This window comes from Clytia hemisphaerica, unplaced genomic scaffold, assembly GCF_902728285.1.
Source record: "Clytia hemisphaerica strain Z4C2 unplaced genomic scaffold, Clytia hemisphaerica genome assembly, whole genome shotgun sequence".
In the NCBI taxonomy this organism is placed as follows: Eukaryota; Metazoa; Cnidaria; class Hydrozoa; order Leptothecata; family Clytiidae; genus Clytia; species Clytia hemisphaerica.
Genome location: NW_027103650.1, coordinates 151,489 through 173,059, shown reverse-complemented (window position 1 = coordinate 173,059; position 21,571 = coordinate 151,489). Strand labels below are relative to the sequence as shown.

At 34.4% G+C, this 21,571-nt stretch overlaps 1 protein-coding gene across 1 annotated transcript; it reads right to left on the bottom strand.

Annotated features, from left to right (window-relative positions):
- Window positions 1–728: 728 nt before the first annotated feature.
- Window positions 729–20,213, bottom strand: LOC136803085 (E3 ubiquitin-protein ligase TRIM37-like). The gene is made up of 26 exons (XM_067059835.1): window positions 20,075–20,213; window positions 19,713–19,814; window positions 19,343–19,383; window positions 19,164–19,221; window positions 18,815–18,873; window positions 18,494–18,584; window positions 18,070–18,138; window positions 17,871–17,924; window positions 17,599–17,637; window positions 17,332–17,416; window positions 16,955–17,022; window positions 16,644–16,709; window positions 16,292–16,350; window positions 15,544–15,676; window positions 15,024–15,100; window positions 11,465–11,535; window positions 11,273–11,334; window positions 10,965–11,062; window positions 7,794–7,912; window positions 5,840–6,034; window positions 5,548–5,717; window positions 4,408–4,639; window positions 3,709–4,113; window positions 2,297–2,354; window positions 1,741–1,817; window positions 729–1,423 (listed from the first exon to the last, which is right to left on the bottom strand). The coding sequence occupies exons 1-26, from the start codon at window positions 20,105–20,107 to the stop codon at window positions 1,287–1,289; spliced, it is 2,658 nt and encodes an 885-aa protein (XP_066915936.1). The 5' UTR covers window positions 20,108–20,213; the 3' UTR covers window positions 729–1,286.
- Between the last annotated feature and the right edge of the window lie 1,358 nt (window positions 20,214–21,571).

Sequence of the window (21,571 nt, the reverse complement as noted above, 5' to 3'; positions counted from 1 at the left end):
ACTGTGATAGTATATATCTTAGATACCTTTTATTGGAAAGAAAGTTCGGAGAATCGCCTAAAAAAAGTCACCGAATTCGCCAAAATTAAATATTTTAGTCAGAGAGATGCAAATTGATGGAGAAATTTCTTTCTCATTCCAAAGTTGGTTGTTTTCTTCCAAATTCGGCTAACAAAAACATGGTGTCTGTCATTAAACAATGTTTAATTTATCAGGGCCATCCAATCTATCAAAAAGCCATTAGTGGCCACTCTATCCCATCATAGCCTCGATGACTTCATTAAAGTAACGTTGGTCCCCAGGATAGTTGGAAATACCGAGTTTGCCCGAGTTTGCTTTAAATTTAGAGAGAGAGAGAGAGAGAGAGAGAGAGAGAGAGAGAGAGAGAGAGAGAGAGAGAGAGAGAGAGAGAGAGAGAGAGAGAGAGAGAGAGAGAGAGAGAGAAGAGAGAGCAGAGAGTAGAGAGCGCGACTAGAGACGACAAGTTCTTGTTGTACAGATGACGATACTCGAACTACACGGGATGTCACAAACCTTCGCAGGTGTTGAACCTATGAGTATTGTCACCACACCACATGCAATGCCTGACATACTTTCCATACTCACCTTACTCACCTTTCCTACTCACCTACCCACTTGCCTTGTGAGGGGGCATGGGGTTGACCCGGGCGAATCACATCTTTCCAAAATTTTAAGAAGGGCAAAAGAAAAAAACGGAATTGGAAAGCTATGATTCAGCAGTCGATTACACAAGATATTCTTTATTCTAAATTCTACTTAAATACACTATGTACGGAGCATAAATACAACAAATTTTTATTCTGCAAAATACCGCAAAATATTTTTAAACAAAATATATGTACAGATTACTGTGTCAATGAACAATATTGGTTTATTCACCTTTTTACTTTTACCTTAAATTCAAAATCTTGAAAATCCTTCAAAAATAAAATAACAGGATGCTTTTTGAAATAACAAGGATTACTTTTGTTGTCACCAACTGTTATGTTATGATAAATTACCAATGGACTTCCAGATTTTCGTTTTAAGAAACGAATTCTCGTTAAAAGTAACACAGTCCCATTCACGATAAAAGATTGTTATGAATGGTGAGTTCTTCAAAAAGTTGTTCCAAGCAAATTTATATGGTTAGCTTGTATGAAAATTCCCAAAGTTGATCACCATATACAACCGACTCATAAGCACCAAAGCAGCAAAACTCTCACCAAAGCAAGACACGCAAACGACATCTCACAATTGATATCTCCGTTCGGTGCTCCAAGGATCTATTCGTTCTCTGGTTGCGAGCTGTTACTTTCATCGTCATCGTGTTCAACACTCTGAGAATCTTTTTGTTCTTGTGACGAACTGTTTGGTTTCGATTGTAAATTTGACAACAAGCTACACGTCCATTTTTCTAGCCCTAAAGAAATGAGGCAGCAAGGTGTTACATAATTTGTGCCATTTAGTGCCAATTTAACTATCAAAATCCTGCCAATTCTAACTGTTCTACCACTGTTAATGGGAAATGTTCTTAAAACTTGCAAATAAATGGTTTGCAATCAAACAAATTGAATTTTCCCGCTGATACCAGGCTGAGGTCAACGCAAGTCGATTGCATTTACATAAGCTAAAAAGTAAAATTTGGGTTCTAGGTTTCCTTTTAGAAAACATTTCTCTTGTCTTATGGATATAACTTTCTGCGACATAGAAAACAAGAGGAATAAAAAAGTGAATCACCTTGGAAATCTTTCTCCAGATGGCTGGCTGTCGATTTCGCTTCACTTAAACCGTCCTCCACCATATCCACGTTCAATCTACAAAAAAGCAAAATGGTTTGTAAATCGGAAGGTTCGTTCTTGGTGAACATTCATGAATGATGAAAAAGCCGCGGTAAAAAAAGTGAAAGAAAAACACTATACGAACATTGTTTCGTAATTTAGTAACGTTCAGCTTTACTGTTGTAAACAAAATGAACCATTAGAACCTGGTCAAATCACTTCCCGAACAGAATTTCCCTCCTTTCAAAAATAATGGTTACAAAGGTTTTTTAATGAATAACCGGCCGGATGCACCACGCAAAGTTAATTTTTTCAAAACCCACAAACATCAGAGAACAGAAGTATCAAACGAAATAGAATCTCAATTTCATTGTGAAAGTCTGTGTAAAATTTGATTAGTTCCACACTGTGATTTTAGCATTGTCATACAAAACGATTGGAAATTGTCGTTCGACAATTGAATTTCATTTTTCAATCGACTCCATTTGATCGAGATTGACTATAGAAAATCAAACCTTGCGTCATTCGCTCGTTTTCTTGCGCCACCAAGGCTTGTTTCTCTCAACGCGTGGTCTGTGGAAAAAAAGAAATTCGAAAAAATATTCGTACTCTTTTCATTGAAAGTTGGGTGAAATCTCAAAACTTGAAGTCAGCAATCGGGAGGTGGCCCGGATGAGAATGTTTCCCCGGGTGGAACAGTTCTCGAAATATACAAGTGGCCGGTTACAAGTTCAAAGTATTTAAAAACTTGAAACAAAAGCAACTTGAAAGTTTACAATAATATTGAGAAACAAGTGATACTTTTATGGACCTACCTGGTTGTGCATTTAACATATCTATAATTGATATCTACGTGACGTGACCATTAAACAATCATTCAGAACACAAATATCAAACATTTAGAAACCAAAATTTCATGCTCTTGAAATATTCTTTTATATTCAAGACTTCGTGAGCAAAAAAACATCCATCTCGTCAAAAAATTGAGTAAGTTGGCTAAGAACATTAATGTATGCTTATTAATAGCGATTCTTACAGATAAAGATGCGTTTTTTGAGCTGAAAATTTTTTTTACAAAAATCTGCTTGAGCCATCTTTTACCTACTTTCATGCAAAAAATCAGAAAAAATCAATGATCCAATATTTCACAAAAAAGTCCAAGAAACACTTTTTTTAGCCGTTTTTTAGCTGAAATTAACCCCAAAAATTTTTTTTTCAAAAATCGAGCTCCGTCACATTCGAGGGTTTATAGTTATGCATCTTTGTGCAAAAAATCATAAACAATGAAAGAGCCAATCTCGAGAAAAGCTAATACCTAAGTAATTGATAATGTGCTTATAAAAAAATATCGAATTTGGCCAGTTTTTCTATAAAAACACGCCAAGCAACCAAAATTTCCTGTCTAAACACACATATTCTTCAAAAGTAAGCCTTCATGAGCAAAAAAAAACATCTATCTCATAAAATAATTGAGTAATTTGACTAAGAACATTGATGTATGCTTATTAATAGTGATTCTTATAGATAAACATGCGTTTTTTGAGCCAACAAATTTTTTTTTGCGAAAATCCTGCTTGAGCCATCTTTTACCTATGATGGTACCCTACTTTCATGCAAAAAATTAATGATCCAATTTTTCACAAAGTCCAAAAAACCCATTTTTTAGCTGTTTTTTGTCCCAAATTTGCCCCAAATTTTTTTTAAAACGAAAATCGGGCTCCGTCACATTCGAGGGATTATAATTACACACCTTTGTGCAAAAAATCGAAAAAAACTAATGAGCCAATCTCGAGAAAAGTTGGTAACGACGAACGAACGAACGAACGGACGGACGAACAGAGGTTAATTTATGGGACCTCCACCGGGGTAGGTCCAAAAAGGTGAGGAGTTTGAGCTACAGGAAGACAAAAATCAAAACAATCCGAACCTGTGGTAGGAGTTGCGAGATCAGACATTGGGCGACAAGAATTGGTTGCGTTTTCTCGGCTCACTTGTAACGAGCGAATCATCCTCGAGAAATGGTCGTCGCTCGTCATTGTCGAATTTGCTGTCGTTGATGTATCGTCTGCCGACAATAAATTTAAATCGCTCGCCCGCTCCTCGTTGGAGGACGACAAATTTGTCGAGAGATGAACGTCTGTTAAATCGAATAAATCTAAAAGAGCTTTCTCTTCAGGATCGTCGTAACGAAGGTCGTGCGATAATAATGTTGTTTCTAGCGACGATTGTGAGTGTACGGACGATGGAGAGACAGATTGAGGTTGTGTGAAAAAGCGCTCCATCGTTGTTGTGGTTGTGGAGGAGGGTTTAGATGGATTGCACTCTTCCACATCTTCGAGAGAAGGAAAGAAATCGTTAAAGAATTCGTTGAACTGTCAACCATAAAAGCATCGGGGTATAGATTACAAGGGTTGACGTAAAATCCAATTGGTCAGAACAACAACTTAAACGTGTCGTCATTTAAACCTGGTCCAAATTACCATAAGAGAAGAAATTTTGGCGCAATTTATTTTTGCGATTTAATAAAATTTCTAAATTTGGCGAGAATTAATGGTCAGAACCTTTGATCTGGACACAATTAGACGGCCGGGGAATCTGTTAGCGAATATGTTATGTGTGCTCTAACCTTTCATCAGCCTGGACTCTTCATCTTGACAATCGTTAAACAAAGGGATCAACTGTTGATGACGTGATTCTCTTTCATCAGCAGTCAGTAGTGATCGCTGTGTTGATGATGACATTGCAATGCTTGCCATGACGTCATCGTCCTTGTCTTTTTCATCGCTTTCATCGTCGTCAAGGAAACGTTGTTGTTGTTCGGAGGAATAAAAAGCGTCAGTGCCTTGTTCTTCTAAATCCTAAGAAGCAGAGCACGCGAGAATTTGTTAAATTAATTACATTTTATTCACTCCAGCTCGCTAAACGACAAAACTTGTAAGATAGTAATCAAGGTATGGTCAGGAAAACTGATGGGCACTATAGTCTTTTAGGAGATCGCACAACTATTTTTGCTTAAGCTCTTTTTTCCGTCAATCTCCATGATTATGAATGCGAGTGAATTTCTCTGAAGTAAACAAAAGAAAAATCGACTCGAGCCTTCTTCATCAACGAAGACTGTTCAACATGATAATCAGTGTTGAGGAGGTTAAAATTTTTGTTCATTTCTTTAGCCCTCTGAAATCATAGGCACTTAAGAATTTTTTATTTTCACAGGATTTAAACAATTACTCCCATGGAATTTCGGTTACGTTTGCTTGATTGTCGTATACACTTTTAGGGTCCAACCATATTTCAAACCCTTGGAACGGTAATTGGCCAGCTCTACACGGCGTAACGGTTTTTTTCTGGAAAAGCCCATTTAAACTTATCCACCCAGCAAAAAACAATAATTCAGAAAGCTAGATTCCTTCCGGACAGAAGAGGTTTACTTTAAGATTCGTGTTGTGTTTAAAGTCTTGTTCCCGTCGAGCCTGTTTCACCATCAGGAATCATAAATCAGCCTTAAAAATTTCTGACTTCAATGTAAAAAATGCGATGAAATGCGAAAAATGTAACCTAAAAAATTTTCTTTGCTGAAATTTACAGTCATTTTAAACTATTTTGCTTTTCTTAGCCCGTGGTTTTGCGAATTTCAGTACAATTTAAGTATTTAACTGAAGACTATGAGTCGCATAGAGCATGTTTTTCGGTCAGGAGATAAATTATCGATATGTTCAATGGTGAAATGTTTTGTGGGCAAGCCGATTCCGGAAGAAAAAATTCCAACCTCGATTTTCTCTTTGCTTTCTATCTCTTCATCCTCTTCTACGTCAATAAACTGTTGCGTGGCCTCGTTTTCATCTCCGTATTGTTGCGTAGTCTCGTTCTCATGTAGGTCTTCACCCTCATCGGCGCCCTCAATAGAGGTATCTTCTTCTTCTCCGAACAGCAGAGCAGCTGTACAAAAAAGGATGTGAAAAAAGGCAGTTTAAGTAAATATAGATGTGATGTATGATTGACTTTATAGCATATTCCGACTGCAAATAATTTATCACGAGTACGAAGTGAGCGGAACTTACATGGTTGGAACGAAGTAGGGTGAACTGGTTGTCGATAATCTGCAGTGGTGGTCGTTGCTGTTGAGGTGGTGGTCCGAAATTGTTTGATGCGGTTCTGAAGGGCCGTCCCTTTACGTTTGTCTTTCCTTGAGTTGAACGACGCATCAGATTCGGTGAGGGATTGCTCCAAGAGGGACAGTGATAAGAAGCTGACATCTGATGAAATACAAAATGTTTATGTGAGGCATTGCTCCAAAAGGGACAGTGATAAAAAGCTGACATCTGACGAAATACAAAATGTTTATGTGAGGGATTGCTTCAAGAGGGACAGTGATAAGAAGCTGACATCTGATGAAATACAAAATGTTTATGTGAGAGATTGTTCCAAGAGGGACAGTGATAAGAAGCTGACATCTGATGAAATACAAAATGTTTATGTGAGGGATTGCTCCAAGAGGGACAGTGATAAGAAGCTGACATCTGATGAAATTCAAAATGTTTATGTGAGTGAAGTAAAGATTGTTCCAAGAGGGACAGTGATAAGAAGCTGACATCTCATGAAATTCAAAATGTTTATGTGAGTGAAGTAAAGATTGTTCCAAGAGGGACAGTGATAAGAAGCTGACATCTGATGAAATTACAAAATGTTTATGTGAGGGATTGCTCCAAGAGGGACAGTCATAAGAAGCTGACATCTGATGAAATACAAAATGTTTATGTGAGGCATTGCTCCAAGAGGGACAGTGATAAGAAGCTGACATCTGATGAAATACAAAAATGATTATGTGAGTGAAGTAAAGATTGTTCCAAGAGGGACAGTGATAAGAAGCTGACATCTGGTGAAATACAAAATGTTTATGTGAGTAAAGTAAAGATTGCTCCAAGAGGGACAGTGATGAGAAGCTGACATCTGATGAAATACAAAAATGATTATGTGAGTGAAGTAAAGATTGCTCCAAGAGGGACAGTGATAAGAAGCTGAAATCTGGTGAAATAAAAAATGTTTACGTGAGTAAAGTAAAGATTGTTCCAAGCGGGCCAGTGATAAGAAGCTGACATCTGGTGAAATAGAAAAATGATTATGTGAGTGAAGTAAAGATTGCTCCAAGAGGGACAGTGATGAGAAGCTGACATCTGATGAAATTCAAAATGATTATGTGAGTGAAGTAAAGATTGCTCCAAGAGGGACAGTGATAAGAAGCTGAAATCTGGTGAAATAAAAAATGTTTATGTGAGTAAAGTAAAGATTGTTCCAAGCGGGCCAGTGATAAGAAGCTGACATCTGGTGAAATAGAAAAATGATTATGTGAGTGAAGTAAAGATTGCTCTAAGAGGGACAGTGATAAGAAGCTGACATCTTATGAAATAAAAAATGATTATGTGAGTGAAGTAAAGATTGCTCCAAGAGGGACAGTGATAAGAAGCTGACATCTGGTGAAATACAAAATGTTTATGTGAGTAAAGTAAAATAAAGAAAAGCTAAGAAAAGCTAAAATCATACGCTACTAACAGAGGGAAAAAAGTTTGTTTCCAGCTTAGAAATTAAAGTATAGATCATATGCTTGATACATACACATATTTTGACACTTGAAGCTCAAATTTACAGAAAGCACGAAAGCCCCGCAAAAGGAACCCTCGCAATTTCTGTCATTATGGATTAAAACTTTTTGAAATTCGCAACCCGCATCGGCCAAAACAGCATCTGGTTAAAAAGCTTTCCGGAAATAATTTCTATAATGTTGTTTTTATCCAAAGCACTGATCGTCTCAAATCTTCGGAAAATCATTTTAAAAAATGTTGATCAATGTTGGTCCTCCCAAGATCTGTTTTTGAAAATCGAGCTCCGTCACATTTTAGAGATTACATCATTGTGCAAAATATCAGAAAAAGATTATTAAGGCAAGTAGGTCCAAAAATGAATATTCTAGATTTTAATTTTGTTGTACATACAATTTGTTTCTATGAAGATACTAACCAGTTCCGGGTAGTGCATTATTTTGACGATGTCGAGTCAATTCTATACTCAATCGTTCTTTCAAACTTGTAATTTGCGTAATTTGCGTTGCCGATTGACTTTCCAGTTGCTGAATGTGCCTGATGGACAATTAAAGAAATACTTCGTTACAAGAAAATAAGAAGGCCTTGAAATGAAGGTAACACGACAAGAATTTGAGAGAAGACCGATTGTAATCAAGGGTTTTTATCAATTCGTGTTAATTACATGTCTTGTTATCTGGTTCATTTGTCTAATATATGATTTCAACACGTTCTTTTCAAGATAATAACTATAAGAACACCAAAACCTACGCTACAATTTTAGAAATTAAGAAGACAATATTGAAATTTGAAAGCTCGTTCAACTGAAGTTATAAAGTTAGAAACTGTTTTAAAACACCTCAAGAACTGTTACTTTGAACCGAATTTTCAGCCAAGGAGATTACCAGTAGTTGGGAGCATTCACTTGTTACTTTGTTTGTTTAATTCAATAAAAGCATATTATTATAATGCAGTTCAAAAATAAATAGTAAAACAAGCTAGATGCTGAATGGACCTACCTGATGATGAAAGTTAGATAGCAATGCGAGGAGAAAAATGAAAAAAATAAGTCAGACGATATAGCGTTTAGCGATAATGCATAACGCAAGAAATTCATCATTGATTGATGATGGGGGGAGAGGGAACTGGAGGGAAGGGTTGTAGGGAAAAAAATAAATAGAAAGTTCCGGTCGCAAAAATCAGTTTTATTGACAATTGAATCATGCTTGATGGTGAGCATTGTTATCAATAATGTTTTTGTGTAAAAATCATAGAAATATAAGGAAAAACTCCAATGAAAATCTGCAAACACGGCGATTTCCGGTATTTTCAACCGGAAAAATAATTTTCTCAAAAATCGAACTCGGCCATGTTTTGACCGTTGCGAATACGCATCTTTCTTCAAACAATCAGAAAAAACTAAAGATGAAAATTCGAGAAAATTTCAAAAAACCGGTTTTTCCGGCATATTTCTGGCATTTTCGGCCGGAAATTTTTTTTTTTTTTTGAAAATCGGGCTCTGTCACATTTTAGGTATTGTCATTTTGCATCAGTGTACATAATTTCATAAAAAAATATAAAGTACAGCTCGAGAAATTCAAGAAATACTGTCTTTCCGGCGAAAATAGGTTGTTCCGGCGATTTTTAAATAGTTCCGGCTTAAAAAATCAATTTTATTGAAAATTGAATTATGCTTGATGGTGGGCATTGCTATTAATAATGTTTTTGAATGAAAAAAGCGATTTTCGGCATGTTTTGGGGATTGTTAATACGCATCTTTGATCGAAAAAATCAAAACAAGTGATACTTTGATGGACCTACCTGGATTATGCATTTAACACGTTTATAATTGATATCTACGTGACGTGACCATTAAACAATCATTCAGAACACAAATAGTGACGATCTATTAAAATTAGTCGTTTGTTTCTTATAAAAAAAACGTTTAGAAACCAAAATTTCATGCTCTTGAAATGTTCTTTCATCTTCAAGACTTCGTGAGCAAAAAAACATCTCCAAAAAATTGAGTAATTTGGCTAAGAACATTGATGTATGTTTATTAATAGTGATTCTTATTGATAAAGATGCTTTTTGTGAGCTGAAAAATTCATTTTTTACAAAAGTCTGCTTGAGCCATCTTTTATCTACTTTCATACAAAAAATCAGAAAAAAACAATCCAATATTTCACTAAGTCCAAAAAACCCTTTTATGGCCGTTTTTTTAGCTGAAATATACCCCAAAATTTTTTTCTCCAAAAATCGGGCTCCGTCACATTCGAGGATTTATAGTTATGCATCTTTATGCAAAAAATCGTAGAAAATGAAAGAGCCAATCATGTACTTATAAAAAATATCGAATTTGGCCAGTTTTTCTATAAAAACACGCCAAACAACCAAAATTTCCTGTCTAAACACTCGTGAGAAAAAAAAAATATCTATCTCATAAAAAATTTGAGTAATTTGACTAAGAACATTGATGTATGCTTATTAATAGTGATTCTTATAGATAAACGTGCGTTTTTTGAGCCAACAAATTTTTTTTGCAAAAATCTGCTTAAGCCATCTTTTACCTATGATGGTACCCTACTTTTATGCAAAAAATTAGAAAAAAATTAATGATCTAATTTTTCAAAGTCCAAAAAACCCGTTTTTTAGCCGTTTTTTGGCCCAAATTTGCCCAAAAACATTCTTTTTCGAAAATCGGGTTCTTTCACATTCAAGGGTTTATAGTTATGCATCTTTGTGTAAAAAATCATAAAGAATGAAAGAGCCAATCTCGAGAAAAGCCAATACCTAAGTAATTGATAATGTGCTTATAAAAAAATATCGAATTTGGCCAGTTTTTCTTTAAAAACACGCCAAGCAACCCAAATTTCCTGTCTAAACACACATATTCTTCAAAAGTAAGCCCTCATGAGCAGAAAAAACATCTATCTCATAACAAAATTGAGTAATTTGACTAAGAACATTGATGTATGCTTATTAATAGTGATTCTTATAGATAAACATGCGTTTTTTGAGCCAACAAAATTTTTTTGCAAAAATCTGCTTGAGCCATCTTATACCTATGATGGTACCCTACTTTCGTGCAAAAAATCAGAAAAAATTAATGATCCAATTTTTCACAAAGTCCAAAAAACCTGTTTTTTAGCCGTTTTTTGGCCCAAATTTGCCCCCCAAATTTTTTTTTCGAAAATTGGGCTCCGCCACATTTTGGGCATTGCCACTTTGCATAATTGTGCTAAAAATCAGAAAAAACTAACGAGCCAATCTCGAGAAAAGCTGGTAACTAACGGACGGACAGACGGACAAAGGTTAATTTATAGGACCTCCACCGGGGTAGGTCCAAAAACTAATGATAAAATCTCGAGAAAATGCCCAAAAACCAGTTTTTCCGGCATATCGAAAATCGGGCCCCGTCACATTTTGGCCATTGCCATTTTTGCATCTTTGTGCCAAAAATCAGAAAAAAACTAATGAGCCAATCTCGAGAAAAGCTGGTAACAGACGAACGGACGGACGAACAGACAACGGTTAATTCATAGGACCTCCACCGGGGTACCCAGAGGTAGGTCCAAAAAACACAAAGGTATATAGCGAGATTCCTTACCATTGTTGATCTCTGCATTTCTGATAGAAAGTTGGTGGTCGAACTTGAAATCGCAAAATAACGCTATCTTCTTTTTGATTCAAATATCCTTCGCTCGCCTAAAAATATGTAACACAGATGAAATAAAAGAGCACCTATGACAAAAATAGACATCTTGTAGTTTAGTACCAGTTGTGAACAATGAACACAAATTCTGGCACGATCTCCCGACAAGCGAGAACTCTAATAACGATGCCCGTTTTTATTCTAATTCTCAGGGAGAAGAAAAATACTGCGAGGAACAGAAAATGGAGGGGTTTAATTCATACCAAGAGGTCTAGTCTGAAGAATCTGTTGTAGCCCCAGCATTCACCAACTTCAAAATCTGATGCTGTAAAGAAAAGAAAATTTGAAATTTGAAATTTGAAAAATGATACATTATTCCTGGATGAAACTGTGAAAGCCCTCATCAATCGAACGCTAATCAAAAACCAAACATCTTTGAGTGAGAAAAAACCTACCAAATTCTCGGACGATATTTTTGGTGCAATCAGAACCTTGTTGATGGATCATCTCGACACGATATTCATATCTAAAGAAAAACATGACACAGACATCTTTTTATTTGAGCTTTTTATACACAAAGACTATGCAAGTTATACATATTAAAATCCTTTACCAGCCGAAATGTATATATCTTTAATTTAGATTAGATTTAATTTTGTCTTCGTAATGATGCAGTAAAGGCTATCAAAATATCGACTTACTTTAAGGACATGTTTTTTTTTGACTGTATCAAAATTTCAAATTCAAAAATCCCATATTTTACAAAAACCTTAATAACTTCAACTTCGATGCAAATGTCATTCGGGACTAGAAAATTCACAGAATTGGAGTTGATCGTGATGGGAGTTCGTCAGTAGTCCGACACTTTCTAGTCCGACAGTATAAATGTCCGACGTTGGGTTTGATGAATGCGTCAGTATTCCGACAACGAGAAAAAAAAAACATATAAAAAACGTAATATGAATCGCGGAAGAGGAGTCACATATTTTATAAAAATCCAAAGTTCCGATTTTGAGGTTAGGACCCTAAACCCGAGTTTTCTTAAATTTTGGTAAGCTTGTTAGGATTGGGCTTTCAAGAGTCAAGAAATTGGATTTAGCTGTTTTTACGACTCTTCTTTAGTGATTTACAACCCTGATTGTTCCTTTATTTCTAATTATGTCAAAATTCCGCCAAAATCAACTTTTATTAATATTATCTTAGTGAAAAACCCTTATTCAACATTTGACACCCAAAAATCTTTCGTTTTCGGACAAAAGTGACGTCGGAAAAAAAGACTTCCAAATTTTAAATTTATTTTATAGATTCGGACTATTTTACTGTCGGACTAGAAAGTGTCGGACTAGTGACATGCACCCGATCGTGATACAAAAAGTCCTGCAAGGTCAAATTTATGAATTAGGAGTGCAATATGATTATTTTGGTCATTTTGACTTTATGCTCATATTTTACTTATTTTCTTGTAATTTCTAAAAATTCTGATTTGAAACCAATATTTGACATTTCTGAAGTCAAAATACCTTTTCAGGAGTAAAATAGGACAACAAATGAATGAGATATGAGTAATTTGGTCCAGCACCTTAGAAATTTAAAATTTACAGCTTACACTGCAAAATTAACGTTTGATTTATAAAATATTCCCAAAATTATTACAACATAGTACTCTTACGATCTGGACCAATGTTGAGAAAAAGTTTGCGAGTGTTCAAAGATCAAAATGGTCTTCAATTATTGAATAGTCAAAAGAAAAAGAAAACACCGTTTATGGAAATTACGGGAAATTAAATTAAATTCAAATTCAAATAATTTGGAACATATTACAAATTTATAATGATAAAAGATGAAATGAACAGTTGGTCTAGCTTAAATGAGTAGGTAATGATTTAAATAAGTCTTTTGATTTTAAATGCTTGCATTTCTTTTTGCAACTTTCATCGCGACAGAAATAAAATTTCCCTTTATTAACTGGCGCCATAACGTGTACAGACTGCGTTTTGTTTGCGAAAACCAAAACATTCGAACGTTCGAAATGTAGAACGTTCGAAATGTAAACGTTCGAAATGTAAAAACGCTCGAATTTGTAAACAAAAAAGTAAACAAAGCTGGTGGGAAAGGAATGTGAAACATTTTGTAGGTCAGAGATTATTTTGGGGGTTGGTCTAAAAAGCAGGGTAGCCAATTGGGGTAGCCAATTGGGCTAGGTTGTGGGGTACCTGAATATTTTACAGACCAGAATAGAAATACCGAAAATGAATGCATAGAACCACATTTTACTGACCAGGGAGCATGAATCTAATTGATACTTAGATTGATCATGTATGATTCCAAAGATAAACAAAGATATAAATTACCACGTGTTAATGCACGAGGAGTAAGAAATAGAGCTTCGTTATAATAGAGCTATTTAAAAGACCTTTTGTACCTATTTTAAGCTGCCATATTTAAAAATTTTGAAAGGAATTAATTGTTTGAACAAAACATGAAAATAAACAATTGATTCAATAACAAAGGATTGTTAAGATATGACAAGATTAGAGATCATATGCCCAAGGCGATTCCAAAGCTTTATCAGCGAATTACAGCTTCACGGAAATAACAATTAAAAACATAAATAAAATCTAAATCTAAAATATTAAAAACTGTTTTGTATATATTTTTTATTCGGGTCTGTAAATTTTCAAACGAAGCCAAGAAGGAAGACAAAATGGCGCTAGGTCTCTTGAGAAGTAACAAAGTTCAGTACCTTTGGAAAAAAGGCTATTGTGGCTGAAATTCGAAAGGAATCTTAAATATTATTACATGGAATCATTAACAAGACGCGTAATAGTTATTTCCACATGAAAACAGGTTTCAGATTTCAAAAGTTTAGGCAAAAAGAGGTACCCCATAACCTAGCCCAATTGGCTACCCCATTGGCTACCCTGCTTTTTAGACCAACCCTTAATTTGGTGGCGGTTGAGTTTAGAGACCATGTCAAATCATTTTTCATTCATATGATATTGAAAAAGGGGACATTATTATATTTAGATAACATATTATTGTAATCACAAGTTTTTAATGGGGCAAATTTAAATTTCAACGAAAATATTCATGCGTATTCCTTATCTTTTCGCAAGGTTTGCCGTTATTTGCTTATTTTCAGTGATATTTTTTAAAGAAAAGGGAGGACCAGAAAATCAAGGATTACTCCCAAAATCTCCGTGATATGCTAATGTGCTCTTAAAATGTAGATTATAGTTAACTATCTCATAATTGCTAAAGAGTTTTGGATGAGATTAAGGGAGTAGTCACGGAAAAACTAGGTCTTGTCAAAAAGGACCATTTTAATCATCGGGCACTCATTTTTCGCTGTTGAATCAGTATAAAATTTACTTAATAGACTTATTAGAAAGTTTTTGAATGTTTTTTCCCAGAGTATTTCTAAGAAATCGAAAATGACCCCTCAAATCATCAAATACTCTTGAATTTCCAAATATTTTCGGCTAAACCCAATCTTAAGGCCTAAAAGCACCCATATCAAAAGTTTTAAGTTCATATTTGAACTGCAACATCTAAAAAATTGAGATGACTTTTTGTATCTTTGCTTGGAGGGACTAAATCGAATCATTTACTACTCCTAACTTTAGACCAATATTGAAGTAAGCCTATTAATGCTAAACATCTCTAAACTTCAAAAATGGAAGGACCAATCTTATCTTAAACTACTCTGCAAATGACGTCTTTCTAGCTTTAAAAGTTTCATGGCTATCTTACAATTAGTGATGGAGGTCAAAAATAACGATTTTGATACAGTCAAAAAAAACAAGTCCTTAAGATCATCGTGTTGTTCTTTTTCTGGTTTGAATTTCAAATTTTAAAGATGTACTTTTTTGGAATTTGTTTTCTCTTATATATTATGCATACCAAGGCTTCAAATATCTTTCAATAAACTTTAAAAATCACCTGCACATTCACAAGTTTAGAAGTGAAAACTAAAGATTTAAGACAACGTCAGTTTTTTAAAGGGGAACTTACTTTGAAGTTTCAGGTAGACCAGACGTCAATTCTAGAAATACTGATAAATAGTTTCCTCTAACAACACCATTCCCATCCTGCAATTAAAATGTTATTGAAAAGAGGTTACGGTCAATTCAGATTTCAATTTTTCATAAACCTAGTAATAGGTATTTGCTAGGTGGAGTTCTCCTATGCAAAGGGGCCGATAAGTGTTTGTCATTATGAGATGAAAAAAAGCAACGATATCAAAATAAGTCTAGGATAAAAAATAACGACTCCCTGAAAAATAATTGATGAGTAAACTAAAATTCCACGTCCACAATGAAGGAAAATCTTGCCAGGATAATCTATTGATATCTATAGATCTTTTTCACAAACTACAGTTTTTATTGCCTCTTCTATGTCAATTAAAGGACAAGACATACCCCTTCCCAAGTGGGAATAGGAATACAACTGTATACATAAACTGATCAGGGTTCCCTTTACAGTTAGAAAATTCAACTCATGGAGATATTACCATTTTTATGAGAAGACTTACAGGGTAAACTTTGAGTCTCCAACTCAACCCGTTGACATTCAGTGGTCGACTGTACACAGGGTCCCCTTTATGTCGCAGCTGACTGAACCGTTCGATTTGAAACACGCTTGAATCGAATGCTGGGACTATTTCACTGAAAAAGCAATGTACCAAAAAGTATTTAAGGAGCAATGGCCGAGTGGTCAACGCATCTTAATAGGGGTTCCAGGGTTCGAATCCCCCTCCTCCCAATATTTTGTTCAGTTATAGATAGCAGAGCCAGCTTGCTGTGAACCCTGTGAAAACAATCGAAAGACTGTCTGAAAGTCCTAGATTACTGGGCTTTCCACGTAAAATATCGACTGATATAAGGCTGAATATTATCGAACGATGAATTCAAGTCATTTAAAAGTAACGGATGTCTAACTAATGAGAAATCTTTGTTTTGAGTAAGACCTTTCATGATTAAATGGAAGTATTCCTACTCAGATTTTTGTTATTCTTTGCACAGATTATTTGGACAAGATATGGTAATCACAAGACCTGATTTAAATGGCACCAGTTTCTTAATTTAAATGGTGACTGTTTGTTTAAAAGTTACAACAAAACTACATTGAATAGGGAAGGGTCGTAACAGATCCAATTAATTTCTTGCACTCAATCCAGTTTCCAGTAACACAAATACTTATTGGATCAAAAGAATATCCCAAGGTTATCTTCTTATAAAAGGATAAGTCAAGTCAACGCCAGACAAAAGGAAATTACGAACCTGGTGAAGTCGGCTGGTATTGAAGCAGTAACAAACGATGCCATGGGTTTACGTTGGACCTATAAATTACAAAATAAGATTTGTTAAAATGATTATCTTTGGCATCCATACCTTAAAGACTGCTTGTATCCCAACTTTTCGTGCTTAAGTCTTGCGATTGGGCGCTTTGGTTGCTTTGCGACCCAAGCAAATTTATAATACTCAACACCTTGCTTGCAATTCAATTTCTGATAAATCCTTCAAAGCCCCTTTTTATTCAGTTTTCCGGAAAGGAAGACAAAAGGTTTTGTCAAGCCTATAAAATTCAGGCTTTCTTCACGTTAAAATATAGCGGAATAGTAATCGAACTCACCTGTTCAAACATGTGTAAAAGTTCTGCACTTTTGACAAGTAATTGATCTTTCGTGCATACTTTGACCTGGAAACAGTAAAAATACGTTTAAAACATGTTTTTAAAATTCTCTACCAAATAATGATTTATGATTTATCTCAAGGTCAGAAGACAAAGTTTTCTTAAAACAGTTCTATCTCCTCAGTATCCATCCTTATCTAGAGAAACTAAGGTTTGAAGATTTTCCATCGACATTCTCCTGATACTTCAATAAAATTTATCAAAAATCAGAAAAGAAAAAGCGAGAAATCAAAATGATATTGATGATTCACCTGATGTTCGACTTCTTGTAGAATGGATTCCAGTAGTTCAGTTTCTTGCGTTAGGGCATTCTTTTGACCTGTAAAACAAACATCACTAGAACTACAATCCTTGTCAGGATGATATTTCATGGTATTTTAACGTTTTCAAAATTTAAAATTATTCAGGTGAGAAGGACAATATAATTTTGACAAATAAATTTTGATTTAGAGGAAGTTAATGGCTCCCAGGCTATTTCCAAGTCTAATCTTGAAACTTGGAGTTAAAACTATATTCCTAGTAGTAAATTAAAGCACTTTATCATAATTTGTATTTCTTTAAGTTTTTGTTGTGAATATCTCCCACTTCAGCCATATATTCAATACTTCATTAAAATATTTGAAATTACCCATGAGCGTTAGTAATTTGTTTTTTAAATGTGTATCCAAACGAGCGATCATCAATTCCACAGCATTTCGAATTTCACGGACCCTCTAAAAAAGATTTGAAAGAGATTTTATTAAAGCTGAAATACATTGCAAGGTGAGTAAATCGAACGGACAAAAAATGATAATAATTCTAAGAGAAAATGATTAACAACAATCACTTAAAAGACTTATCCATAATCTGAAGACAAAAGAGTATCTTTAATTTGTAAAAAAAAAAAAGCTTCTACCTCTTCTTTTGCATTCCTTACACCTTCAACATTCTTTTCCTGTAATAAAGAATAATTTTGATTCATTTTCCACAGCATATCAGATTATCAGATTGTCAGTTTTTCATGTAAAACAAAAACAAACTTTGAACAGCAAATGTGCCTAAAAATCAAATATTTCATCAAATTTCGGGAATTTTGATGTAGAAATGCATCTTTTCACTTTTTGTTGGGACAGAAATTCATTTGAGATGGAAAGACTTACGAACACATATAAATGAAAATATACATACCACGTCCTGAACCAGGCTGATCAACTCTACCAGTCTCCCTTTTAATTGACTTTTCTGTGAAGGTAGTAATGTTTATAAAATTAGTTTCAGCGATAAATTTATTTTTCAAATCATTTTAATCAATCAGTTTTCATGGGCCCTGTAAAAGAAGGTTCCCTCATAGTTTTGTCTAGAATGATAAACAATTCTGAAGTCTTACTCTTTCCATTATTTTGTTGACATGATCTTCGTAAACTTTCTCTAGTGGTTGAAACTGATGCTGGGCATGCTGAAAAAAACCATCTCATTTTGTTGAAAGGTTGATAGCTTTCTCATTCCAGGACAGTGGCTACCTTATCTAACTTATTATCGCGGATGAGTATATTGAGGAACCTCAGATAGAATCTATGTATGATGCAATCTTCAATCAAACAGATCCAAAACATTTTTGATTTGTGATTTTTTTTCTCTAAAATCTAGCACTTACATTATGATGGTTGGCAGCTAGCCTGCAGGTTCATTGATCATAGTGAAGTTAAATAGTTTTTGGTAAATCATCAGTAATCTTCGTCATTTAATTTAAGGGAATCTGTATCCACGGAATCATAAGTTAAATGGGAAAAAATGAAATATCAATTACTTACCAAGCCTCCCCACAAAGCACAATTATGACAAATGCAAACTTGACAAGTTTCACAATACACGCTCATCTTCTCATTGTGTTTTTCACATTTCCTGAAAAAGATGGAGGAGTTTGTTCTCAAAATTGAGAGTCAACTTTGCCTTGTTTGCTGTCACAAAATTATTAACTTCTGAAGAACACAGAATCTTTATAAAAAGATATTTTTTATTTGTTTGCAGATAAAAAGACCTTTATTTTAGAAGGTAATTTGCTAAAAAATTGGTATTGTGTCCCTTGAGGGGTTACAATTTCTAAATAAACCAACATTATATAATTTGCTCACCCATCGTTGCTATCTTCAAAATTGGATGCTGATTTCTTCGACTTCAAATGATCGATTTGCTATCCATTCAAAAGAGTAAAGGAGACTTTAAGATTTATTACACTTAAAACACTGATTCAAAGCTTCTTCTAGATTTGCTAGGTTTGGGCCTTAAGTCAGGTGAGACATTCTGGGGTGGTAATTGACCTTGATTCTCTTTTAGAAGTGTTTTTTAGTCTTTAAGCAAAATAAAATCTTGGCAGTGTCTACCTGATGATATAAAACTCAGAACGTTTTAGATAAACATTCTTCGAATAATGTTTACAAGCAAGAAAGGATTGGACGGAGATCAATAGATTGAATATCTCACCTCTGTGACCTCTTCAACCCATCTGCAGTGTATCAAGTCTTTTAAATGAAGGCAGGCTCTACAAAGAATACAGGATATTAGTAAAAAAAAACGATGAAAATCAATTTAGTTAGAACTATATGACTTTATGCAGAAGAAGAAAATAGATAAAGAAACTGTGGTTAAAAGTTAGAGTTTACCTGCAATGTGGACATTGTGCACGCTGCTCTGTAAGCCATTTCTTTGAAGAATAGAAAAAAATGAACATCATTTCTTTGGTTGGATAGCCAACCCTTATCAGGTCTTTCTAACTATTTATAATTTATTAAGGAGCTTCCTTTAGCAAATTTTAAAAGATGCTTCAAACTTATGGTAGCTTATTGTAGGTATCAGAGAAAAAAAACACCCATTTAGCATTTATAAGCGTCCCTTATAGTGATCAAATAGTTTTATAAAAGAGGACAACCTTTTCCAGTTTTACTTTGCCCTTGTGTACAAATAAACTACCAGAGAGTATGTTACTTGTTTTAGAACATGAAGTTGTACAATGTGCTTCAATAAAATAAATACCTGCATGCAAGAATAGCAACATAACTTGGAGCAGTGTGGACAGAGCCTTGCATCTTTCACCCTTTCCATGCATATGAAGCATCTGAACATCTCAACCAAACTCTTTTGTTTTGGAAATTAAATAAGACAATAATTATGAATGGAGAATTATTTATAAAATAATGAAATAAAATACAAAGATTTATAAACTATAAGTTAATAGAATGTTTTTGTAGAGCTGATATCATTTTCAATATTATAGTATTTTACTATAAAACATCTTAATACTAATGCTTTTGATTGAGCTGAATACACGATAACTTTAAAAAAAGTTAACATACAACAGATTTCAAATTCTAAAATGTGGACTTATAAATTCTTACCTCCATTTTATCTGTTTCTTTGCGTGCAGACATTCAATCAACAATAAAGTTCAAACTCTTTTATCAATATTTTCCTATAAAAAAGATTAACGAAAAATTAGAAAATGAAAAAAATCATATACTCAAATAACACCCCAATCTCATGCCCAGTATAAAAGCTAAGGGACCTTCTAGCACAGTCCAAAATTCAGTAATAACCAAAGCCAGAATAAGATTTACACATCCCGGGTGTTTCAAAAAAGTGTACAAGTTTAAATTGAGATTAGTGAGAAAACTGAAAATGTTATAAATTTAAACTTCTCACCATTAGAAAGCGGAAAAGGCTAAATTACATTTTGAGCTATCCTTCTTTAAATTTGCTAAACGTGTTCAAAAGCTATGAAGATAACTCGAAAAGAATTATCTTGCGAAAAAGGAGCCCAAATTGTGATTTTGGCCGAAATGAGGTTTACCAAGCACACTGCGACGGAGAGCGGTGAAATTTGGCACAGCCACCCTTGAGAATAAACTCTATTGGCTTCCAAACAGGTTTAAAAATAGTGTGACATAAAAAAAAGCTTCTGTTTTTCTTAAAATTAGGAAAATCGCAATATCTGTTACCCACAAAACTTGCTTAAATCATATTTGATTTGTTTCTCTAACAATACCCGCAATTTTTTTCCAAATATCTTGCTCCTATAATGTACAACATGTAATACAAACCAGGCCATTTTGGGTCCATTTGTTTCTTACCTCAAAACTTCCATTTTTGCCAGCTTTCCCCCAAATGCCACCATCGTGTGAAACAAATGGAAACCATGTTAAAAATGTAAAAGTCTACCATCTTGCGAACTCTTAGTTACGTCAATAATGGCCACATAAATTATGTTGGAAATGTAAACAAACAAACAAGAAAACGAAAGTGAAACGCATCGTAATTATGCATTCAAAATTGCCGCCATTTACAATAACATTCTTCCACCGTTGACCCAGAATGTAGAAACAAATGCGAATTTCTTTTTGTTTGGAAAAGCTTGGCAAACTTCCACTTTTGACACAAAGAGCACAAATGATCAATGTAAATTGAGGTGGTAAAAATGTAATTATTTTTTAACACTTTTGAACACATTTCGATGAAACAAATGGGAAAAAGGTGGCATAAGTGGCATAAATGGTGCTGAAACAAATGGACCCTTTGTAACCCACATGCCATTGTAACCCACAAAACTTTACATCTGAAAAACTTGAATAAAATCAGACCTAGTTACTCACAAACTTTGAATAATCACCGTCAACCGTCTAACTTGGGACGATGGGTCGAAACATGGGACTGTTGATATCTGGCCTGTATTTTCACTTACTGTTAAATGTCTTTGACAACAAATTTGTTTTGATAACTCCACCAAGTTTATCAATCATACTTTCTGTGATAACATGTCACGATAACTTTTACTGATAGCGCGCCCTTTTTAACTTATTTTGTTTTCATTCAAAATTACCAGACGTCGATTGGAGAAT

Coding starts and splice junctions, on each gene's coding strand:
- LOC136803085 (XM_067059835.1), bottom strand. CDS start 20,107: ATGTCTGCACGCAAAGAAACAGATAAAATGGAG. Junction 19,815..20,074: donor AAGAAACAGATAAAATGGAG/GTAAGAATTTAT, acceptor CCAAAACAAAAG/AGTTTGGTTGAGATGTTCAG. Junction 18,585..18,814: donor TTTGAAGATAGCAACGATGG/GTGAGCAAATTA, acceptor CATCTTTTTCAG/GAAATGTGAAAAACACAATG.